This window comes from Apteryx rowi, unplaced genomic scaffold (assembly GCF_003343035.1).
Source record: "Apteryx rowi isolate R43461 unplaced genomic scaffold, aptRow1 scaffold_99, whole genome shotgun sequence".
Taxonomy (NCBI): domain Eukaryota; kingdom Metazoa; phylum Chordata; class Aves; order Apterygiformes; family Apterygidae; genus Apteryx; species Apteryx rowi.
This window is the reverse complement of record NW_020451304.1, coordinates 726,921-737,355: the sequence shown is the minus strand read 5'-3', so window position 1 is coordinate 737,355 and position 10,435 is coordinate 726,921. Positions and strand designations below refer to the sequence as shown.

The window sequence follows — 10,435 nt, the reverse complement described above, 5'->3', positions numbered from 1 at the left end:
CGGCGGTGTCCCGTGAGGGTTCCCCTTTTCGCGGCCCCCCACCTTCCCGGGGCTCCCCCCTCCGCCACCCCCCGGGAGCTGCGGGCGGGGGCGCCGCCGGGGCCCGGCCCCGGGCGCCAGCGCGGCCCCCTGACCCCTTCCCCGCTCTCGGCTGCTTTGTTCAGACCTCAGGAAGCAGGCGAGGCAGCTGGAGAACGAGCTGGACCTCAAGCTGGTCTCCTTCAGCAAGCTGTGCACCAGCTACAGCGGCGCCCGAGACGGAAGGCGCGACAGGTATAGGTACTAACCCGTTTCATTATGTTTCAACGCTGCTTTGAGCGCTTGGTTCCTTCTATAATTTGTTTCGTATTTGCCTCCCCACCGCCTCCCATGGCTTTTATGCTCAGTTTCTTAAGAAGCTCATTTCAATGCTTATTAGTTACATGATGCTGGTATTGGTCTAGATGTGATATTCAGTGGGACTGACACGTGAGTGGGGAAGATGTACAGTCTGCAGTGGTGCATATATGTTGCTAGGGGAAGCTGTATTTAAACTTCGGTTTGTAATTGTGGGGACAGCGTATGAATGGATGACAGGGCTCTGTATGCACAGTACAACTGGCTGCATCAGCTTGTTTTCTAGTTTTTCGTGTATTAACACAGCAGAGGTTTCCACAGCGTTTACTGAAGTTCCTGTGCTCTGTGAATTTAGCCTTACGCCTCATGGGTGGAAAGGTATGGTATTTGTAATCCCCGTTTTAAGGATGAGGGGACAGAGCTGCTGTGACTGGTCCAAGGAAGTAACCAGCGAAGTAGGGAATAGAAGTGGGCAGTTCTGTTGTTCTCCCTGTGGGAAAGGTAGCTGTTAGTTCCTGGTTTTCTTCTAAGATAAGTAGTGAGAGCTACATATATATGTGTGTGTGTGTACATATATGTGTGTGTGTGTGTATATATATATGTGTATATATAAAAATTCTGTTTGCTGTAGGCAGATTAATGTTTGACTGGAGAATTAGTATAATAAAACTTYTCAAGTCTTTCCAGCTTATAGGCCAGAGCTGAGGTTTTCCTGAGGTTCCACAGCACTAATAATCAACTTCTCTTCCCTTGTGTACAATCTTTAAAAAATAACACTCTTTGAGTATTGATTATGAGTATTGTATATCAGTAATGAGTATGACTGCTGTGTGCGTGTCCATGTTGATTTTTGGTTTAAAACTTATTTTTACTTCCTATCCTTCTTAATCCTGCAAGGTGTACCTTGATAGATGCAAACCTGCATATGCTTTAGCCTCATGTTCTTCTTGTCTTTTTGAGTAAACATTACTTTCATTAGTGAACTTGGTCCTGTTCCTTTGAATCATCAGAGCATTTCTTGTTTTCAAGGATTGGATACCTTAGTGGATTGGATATAATGCTACTAGAGGGCTGAATCATTTCTTGAGTCTTTGCCTGAATTTCTCATTCTGTAAGCCTGAGAAAGAGCCTCAAGATGATCATACTGCTCTTGTATTAGAGTCCAAATCTCTGTCTCTTGTTTCTAGCTCATTGCTGTGCGTTACGTGTTGTATAATCTAATTGTTTTACTTACTTTTACTTTCCTGTGCAAAACTTCTTCCTTCTTTTTCTTGCTCTAATTATGATAGACTACCAAAGCAGAGAGTAGTCTTTGAAAGATGTTAGCTGTCATACTTCTGCAGGTTGGCATGCTATGTGGTGTGCTTCTGTTGAGTAGGTGTGATTTCTCATGTTTTTTATTTATCATTAAAAGCATAGGGAAGGTGAACTGTATGAAGTAGAAATTGTGATAAATTGTATGGTTTGTGTTGCTCTGTGGAACATTGCATAAAATGTCAGTGGGAAGTTCTAGCACTGTGTTAATAATGTATAATTATGTAACTGTTCTAACATACTAATACTGCACTGTTCCTTCCTACTTAAAAGGTCAAGCTCAAAACTTGGGGAGAGAGGAACATTGGTGCTAGACMAGTACTGCTGTGTGCTGGTGCTAGACAAATGTCTAACGTCAGGCATATCTTCCAAGGGGAGGTTATATTTTCCCCAAGTGACATATGCTTTTAACTCTTATCTGGACCAGCAACACAGTATGAGAGGGAAATGTCATTATCTGAACTTAATTTTTTCCTCTAGGCAACTTAGGTAATGAAGTGTGCTAACACCTAACACCAGTGTTTCTGTATTTCTTGCATTCATGAAAAGATGTACTTTTCAGTAACTGCCCTTCTTCTTTTCCCTTAGCTCTGACACAACTCCTCTCTTAAATGGATCGAGCCAGGACAGAATGTTTGAGACCATGGCTGTGGAGATTGAACAACTTCTGGGAAAGGTAAAGCAAGTTACTGTATTTTGACTTCAGCCTCCAGTAGATACTGCAGTACAGGTTCCTGTGACAGAAATGTCTGGGTAGTACTAGTGTGGGTGGTAAGTATTTCTGGAGGTGCATGTCTCTCATTAGAGCTAGCTCCTTCAACTTACCGATCTTATAACTTTACAAGTTACTTTACAGCTTTGCAATGACTTATAATAATTTACAAGAATAATTTTATTTCATGTTTTTCTCCTCCAGCTTACTGGAATAAATGACAAAATGGCAGAATACACAAATAGTGCAGGAGTCCCATCCCTGAATGCTGCACTGATGCATACGTTACAGCGTCACAGAGATATATTACAGGTAACAAATGTATGCTTCTTGCTTTTATTCTGTTGCTTTGTTGGAATAATTATTGGTGTTGCTGATATTATAACTTGTTCGTTTTGTGTATATGTGGGCATACTGTGTACATAGTCACACTCACATACACACACATACACTCACTTGTATGTATACACGCATATGTGCATATAAAAAAATTATATATATACATATACACACACACTGGTTGGCCAGGAGATATCTCAGGGATGCTCTATTACTGAAAAATGTGTGCTGTATTGGTTGTGATTAAAGCGCAACAAGGAAAGAGTCTAATTAACTGAATAATCTTTTTTTTATATGCATTGTGAGTGCAGGATCCGAAAACATTCTTATAACTAAAACTAAATATTTATCTTACTTGGAGAAGTTTGTTTCTAAGTACTCTGTGAGTATGACTGTTTATTCATTTATCTGTGAGAAAGTATTATCTTCTGCAAAGCTTTTTTGTTTTTTGCCCTTTTTTTTAGTTAAATTATGTTCTACTCTCTTTAATATTTAGTTACCTAAAATTAATTGCCACTGGAGATCTCTGATAAAGGAAAAGCTGCGCTAAGGAGGCTGCCTGAAAAAAAACAATTGAAAGTCTTGACTATGGAAGTGAATCTCATTTGGAAGTTTCTAGTGAATATAGAGCTGGGCTGTTCCCAGCTCCTGTGCAGGTGTCTGCTTTAGTTGCTGCCTAGTTTTTATGTGAGAGTATTTGGAATGTTTTGCAGTCTGTGCTAATGAATACAACTTGCTTCCAAAACACGTCACGTGGATTGTTCTGCACAAACTCGACTCTGGCTTCAGCTTCCTTTCCAAAGAGTCTTCCACTGAAATATGAGTCTTATGTTGTAATGTTTAATGTCTCTYTTTCATCTGAGTAGAAAAGTTAAAACTAGACCAAAAATAGCTAACAATTTGAGCAGGAGCCTGTCTGGTACTGGTGTGCTTTTGTCCYTCTAAAGACAAAAGCATTTTGTGTAGTCTCATCCTTTATAAAGTCTTGTATTTGAATGTTTCTAGAAGATTTAAATGATTCCAGTCTCAGCTCTCTTTTCTACTCTCCAGACACCCCAATCAATGAACTCTGGTTTGAAAAAATAGCATTTTTTATGTCATCTCATCAAATTGTTTAAAATTTCATACCATTTGAGTTGTAGGAAGCCATTGTTTAAAGGGCAGTGTCTAACTAAGAAAGAATGCTCTAACATGCCATCATGTTAATGCCTTTTATATGGCAAAAGGGGAAAAGTGCTATAATGAATTAATCTTGTTATGTGGTCTGTCACATAGCAGTATTGGAGGGAGCATAACATTTAAAATAGGAAAATGTGATTGTAAAACCATCTAAAAGGATAAAGGGACTTGAAGGAAATAAACTATGTTTCAAATTGATTAAATTTTCACAGAAGTAATGTTAAAAAATACAGGTTTTATTAGGCTAGGTATATGGAGTGTGATTTTTTTTTTTCCTTTGGTGTCTGTACAATGCACAGTATAAAAGGTGTAATATTTTGTAAAAGTCATAGCATTTGTATGAAAAATAGTGCTAAATATTTACAATGGGTTTTGGTGTTGTACTGAACACCAGTTGCCAGTTAGATTGTCTTTCAAGAAGTATTAGCTGCCCGAAAAGTTGTAAATGTAAAATTGCAGCTTGAAAATCTTTAAAAAATAATTGTCCTTTACTGTTCAGAATTTTTTTTTCCATCCAGTATAACTTAATGAAATAAACACAAGGACGCCTTCACCACATCAAAAGAGTAAGTTTTACTAGTACTTCAGGTTCAACCATTAATGGGAAATTCCAACACAAAATGATCCTTCCTCAGAAAGTTGAAGATGTATGAAAAAGGGAGAAGGCATTATAGTGAATTTTCCACTATGACCTTAGCTGTAGCTAACAAAAGTTAGCAGATACTGTAAGAGCGGTGAGATTTAAATACACTTTATATTACCTTCCCAGCAGTTTCAATGTTAATTTAATAAGCTGTCTTTGCACTTTTTATTGAAGGACAGCTAATATTTTAAAAGATGGTCAGATCTTACTCGATTATATTGTTTTGTTAAATTGAACTAATTTTGTAGTAATTGTTTTTTTACAGGATTATACTCATGAATTCCACAAAACCAAAGCAAACTTCTTGGCAATAAGAGAAAGGGAGAATCTGTTGGGATCAGTACGAAAAGATATTGAGTAAGTCGTATTGTGTATTGTAAATTGTACTGTGTTATAGCAACGGCATGGGACTTTCCTCAGAGGGAGAAGACGCAACCCTCCTGTAGGAGGAGAATAATTGGCATAGCTGATTCATCTGTCTCTTAACAAAGCAAGAAAAGTTATTTGAATTCATGACTCCTAGTAAAGCTATAATGAGATTCTGTTTTATTTTATTTTACTCTGGTAAGGAACTCATGTTTTTAAAGTAAAACTATTAAGCTGTGTCAAATCAGTTTAAAGATATCTTAACATGACTGAAACTCTTCTGTTTAGTCACTTAGGAGTAATAAAGCGTGATATGTATTTAGATCTGTAAATACTGTCTACTGAAAAGCTTTTGGGAAAAAGTTTTTCAAATTTTTTACGTTTTAGATCATATAAAAGTGGATCTGGTGTGAATAACAGAAGAACAGAGCTATTCTTGAAGGAACATGAACACCTTCGAAAGTAAGTGTTATTTATTATTTCTGTTTAACACACACATTTACTTATGTTGGGGGTGCCTAACTTTTTTTTGCTTCACCCCTCAGGTGAAGCATTCTTAATTTCAATAGGGATGAAAGCTTTGTTCCTTGGTAGATAATATCCATGATGAATGATTTGCACTTTGTATTCTGTGAGAGTGCTGGTGCTTGTGCAGCTGGAAAAAACATTTGTGGCTCGTGCTGTGAAATGCACATAGTGGGTAGTAGTCATGCTAGTTTTCAGCAATTTCTACTTTAGGAGCTTGTCAGCACTAAGTGACATTTTATGTTGTCTTCAGTGGGCTTTCGCAAGTCACTTGTGACTCAGACTTCATGTTCGGCCTCTTCTGATCTTAAGAAAGTATATGTCTTCCCAGTATAACGCCTGGGATAAGGGTTAAAAAACAAAACAGTCCCCATGGCTTAGCCCTTGTACTGTTTCTTCTTCTTTATTTATCAGTGTTAGGCACAGAAGAACATTTCTTTTTTTTTCCTCTTGTCTCTAATGAAGGTGTACGAAAAGTATGGAAAAAGACTAAATCCTAAATTAACTGTGCATTTAAATATTTTCAGATTGACTCCTAACTTATTAGCCAAGATAACAAGCAAAATAGAAAACCCTTTTTTTTTATTCTTGCTGCAGAGGGCTTTAGAGTATGAGTAGCTGATTTGTGTGTTCCCTGAACATCATCAATTATTTTACTTCTGATATTTTGCTTTGAAGGGTAAATATGGCTTTAGATTTGTGGGAATTTGTTGGTCTAATTTTGTATTAGAGGAATTTGGAACAAGTCTGTCGGTTTGCTCTTTTGGCTGAACTCTAATCTGTGTGCATGGTCTATTTATTACATGTATACAGTGACTACTTTTCTGTACAAGTTGGTGGTTATATCCTGTTAGCAATAAGTAGAAAGCTCTTGAGGAGGAAAAGCAACACACTCCAATGGAACAGCCCTGAAAGGTGCATGTCTTTTAGGCCTTCCATATGGCCAGGATGTACAGTAGCACCAATCTTTGTGCCTCTCTATTCTTCTAAACCCTAGTCATGTTAAACTCCGATCTTACACAAGAGGGCAGGCTTTCATTTAAAAAAAAAAGACCGGTGGCCTTCTCAAATGTGCTTTCTTAATGATAACTTAAACTTCTAGCCAGAACCACACAAAAAGCTTTTATGGGAAATTAAAACCAAAGTTCCTTACTATCTTTATAACTTAGAAATTAATTGACTTAGAGCTTGAATTATGACTTTTGTTAGGTTGTATTTATTATTAGGCATGGATAATCAGGAAATGTAAAATTTCCAGGAAAAAATAGGCTTAATGTTTGGGAGGAGAATGTTAACTGGAATACTGTATGTTGAAGAATGAATGTCTTTTTATCTGAGTAAACCTTTTTCTTTCTAAATTTTATGATTTCTTTTTCTTGATGAGCAATAAATATTTTTATAAATTTGCATTTTGTTAAAGATACAAGTGGATTATTTCTGGAGTTATTGTAAAATACACTTCTAAGAAACTGACTTTCCTCGGAATGCGCTGTATGAAAAGTTAAAACAATGAAGAGAGGAAACTTTCAAGCATTTTGTAAACATCGTCTGGCAGATGTTTTCAGAAATTGAGTCTAGCACTTGAGGTGTAGATTACTTTGATCTCTTTAAACATACTAAACTCTCCAGTATGTTTATAGAATAAAAATGCAGTTTCAGAAAAAGGTAAATCATCTTCTAGGTGATCACTTGAAAACATCAAGATTTAAAAAATCACAACATTAAGAAAAACAAAACAAGAAATTAATGAGTTGGGAATTTTTAAGGAACAGGGCCAAAACTAAGCATGGAATAGCACTGCAAGGTGGCGATAACGTTAAAGTGTATGAAGGAATCTGGTGTAGAAACAGAATAAAACCTTGGCAAGAAGTCAGAAACTTGCAAGATGTTCAAAACTTTTGGGTTGAGGATCCGTAAGCTCAAAAACAGATACTGGCCGGCGAAACTATTAAAGGGTTTCAACRTATTTGTCTTCAGAAAAAGCAGCTAATGGGCTATTACTGCCAAAAAGCCGTAAAAGCTAGCCAAAGGTCCCAAGAAATCAYCAGGGGCTGGCAAATTATATCAAACGTGCTCCTAGAATAAGCTGACAAGCCTTGTATGAATTTTGAGATGCTGAATATTTGCAGTGCGGTAAGTCACGATGCTGGATTACTTGGTAGAACTAGGTGATGTATATAAATTGGTCACAAAGGTGCAGCAGTAAGAATTCAGATACGTTTTTAGTGAAGTTGTAAAACCTATGTAAAGAGCTTGAAAAATGGAGGTGGAAACATAAACTTTGCAGGTGCCTTACATCCTGCCAAATAATGAAATAATGCCACAGTGATTACATATTAGTATAGAGTATCAAAGCATTCACTGTGACCCTGCTTAATTTATAAATTCAGTACTTTAGTACTTTAGCCTTTTACATATTTATTTCATAATTTGCTAATRGAGAACTAGTATGGAGTATTAGGAATCCGTAATGTGGAAAAGAGTTAAAATGAGGCAGAAACAGAATCCTGACAGTGTCTCTCTGAAAYGCTGTGAACTAAACCTTGAAGATTAGCAAGTGTTTCTCTATAAGCAGTTACCAGCTGCACAGGCTCTTTCCCAGTGCAGAGTACCGGAGCTGTCTGTCAGCCTTTCTCTTTCTGCACTACTGGGTGAGACAGGACAAAAGGAAACTTGACGCTTACTCTTGGCAGCCTTCTCTGTGAATGCTCCTTAAAAAGCGGGCTGGCCATCCGAGGCGGGGTTGTGTGCAGCGGCGTCTCTCTTGAGAGTAAAAGAGGAGAGCCAGAAAGCTGTGCTCTGGGAGGGACTTTGGAGAGAAGCTGGATCTCTGCTTTTTTTTCTAAATCTGCCTTGTTATTCTGTCATATTTTGGATGTCACCTCCTCTGGAAAGACTGAGTGAAAAACGAAGGAGAACTAATTTAGCTTAATTTTACGTATGTATGTAATTGTAAAAAGGAGGGGAAATAAAAAATCTGGGAGTACAAGAGTGTGATGGGTAAAAAGGGCCCAACATACATTAAGCACCGAGGGAATTGCAGCAGTTGAAGCAGCGTATAAAGCCTTCGTATGCCTGTAATGCATAAAACTGCTGGCCGTTAAGCAGTGGGGATGGTACATGCATTTGGATTTGCTTTYCCTGGGTGGGGCTGGCTGCTGCGTCAGCGTTGCTGGCACAAGCGCGTTGTGCGCCTTCCCGCTGGYGACTGCACTGCGACCCCGGCGCTACTGGCAGCCGCCAGCGCGGCCCCCGGGCTGGGGACACGCGGGGCTCCGCGCCGCTGCGCCCTCCTTCGGGGAGGCTTCCTGGAGACGGCGCGTCAGGTTCCTCTTCGCTCTTCAACCAAAACCTTCGCTGCCGGCTCTATTCATTTCATAAATCAGCTGATTATCAGGAAGGCAGATTTGTCTAGAAATACTATTGACTGTGGATAAGAGACATAAAGTTTCTAAGTCATTTTGCCACTTAATTTCTGTACAGATAAGTCAAGGGTAGTTTTATGTACCTCTGGAGAGAAAAACAGTAACACCTAGGTCTTCTATATAAAAGTTTTAGCACCTGCCAATTAAAATGAGGCTGGAAGACGGTAAATTAAGTGGCATAATGATGCTCTGTTAATATTTTTACCTAATACTTTAGATTTTTGGCATGTCAGTTGCTAAAAGAAATATTATCAATCTACTGCAGAAATATTTTCAGCTGGCTTTTGAATGTTTGTTTCTTTGGGTCTTTGCAATTCAGTAAATGTCTCATCTTTTCTGTTTGTGTGCTTTTTGCCAGGAAAGTAAACAAGTCATCCTTTTTCTTGTAATGCTGCTTTCCGTCTAAAGGAAACGAAAATTTTAATGAATAGATCTAGCTTAGCAGTTTAAAAACTGCCCTGAAAAGTGCTACCTAAGAGGAAAGAGTCCTGTCAGCTTAGTGTTGGCTTTGAGAAGTTCTGCAGTTATTGATGAATTGTATCCTAAGTCAGCAAAAAAGGAACTAATGTGTCTGATACACATGCACACACAATATTGCAAACTTATTGTGAGTGAAAATGTTTCCCCCACATTAGTACTTATATTGCAGGTGAACGATGGTAGTCATTTCGGGTGATACTGATGAATTTGTGTGAAAATTGGTGCCTAAGACTTCCAAGATTTGCGTAGAAATTACAGGTTTTATTACCCATGTTGAATTCCTTGAAAATCTAAATGAAGCAGTCTGTGGTGCTATGGTATGACTATCATGATACCGCTCAGCTCCAGTTCACAAAAATAAGATACCCGTCCTTTCCAAGAGAAGTGCCTGGTGGTGCAGCAGGTGCCTGTGCCGCTGCGAATCTCATGAGCTGTGCTCCTTTAATCCCACACCTGCTCCAAAGCTTCAGAATAGCTAAGGAGATGATGCGCCCCTGTGTTCCCTATAACCTGTAGCTTTGGGAACAGAGAGGGTAGGGATGCATGAGGAGGTGGATGAGAAACTTTGAAGAAAAACAGAAGGAGAGAGAACAGATTCTGCATGCAAAAGAGAAGAGAGGAATCAGAGAGGTGAGCAAAAGAAATGCAGGAATCTGCAGCAGTTGCATAATGGTGGTATAAATTAGACATAGCTGATTCATGGAGATGTGTAGGATAAATTAATGTTTGTGCAGCACTTCATGACATTAAGCACTTCAGAGTGCTTTAAATATATTATTACTATTATTACTGCATTTCGTTTTTCCACAGAACTGTTTCAAATTTCCTGTTGTTTGGGCAGCAGTGGCCCTGTTCAGTAGAGAATAATCACCGGGAAACTGTTTTCAACTGTTTTCATTTGTAATACAGTCCAAATCTTAATAGAGGGAGTGTCTTGCTGACCATTTTTTCTCTAAATATTGATGCTGTTAGCAAATGTTAACTTCAGTAATGGAGAAGTCAGCTTAATGAAATGCTGAGGCACCTTATAGGGTTGTTGATTATAGGTGTGTTGTCCTTTTGGGAAAAAGCTACCATTTCCTCCTTTCATTTAATTTCATTTAATTCATTTTCCTT

The 10,435-nt window shown here is 38.4% G+C and overlaps 1 protein-coding gene across 1 annotated transcript in view; it reads left to right on the top strand.

Annotated features, from left to right (window-relative positions):
* Positions 1-160: 160 nt before the first annotated feature.
* GOSR1 (golgi SNAP receptor complex member 1) overlaps positions 161-10,435 on the top strand; it is a gene marked incomplete at its 5' end in the record, with an annotated part of 32,903 nt that continues 22,628 nt past the window's right edge. Inside the window, 5 exons of the mRNA XM_026055307.1 lie at positions 161-273; positions 2,239-2,326; positions 2,567-2,674; positions 4,789-4,880; positions 5,277-5,351. Of these exons, the coding sequence (XP_025911092.1) occupies positions 161-273; positions 2,239-2,326; positions 2,567-2,674; positions 4,789-4,880; positions 5,277-5,351 (476 nt within the window). The remainder of the gene's footprint in view (positions 274-2,238; positions 2,327-2,566; positions 2,675-4,788; positions 4,881-5,276; positions 5,352-10,435) is intronic.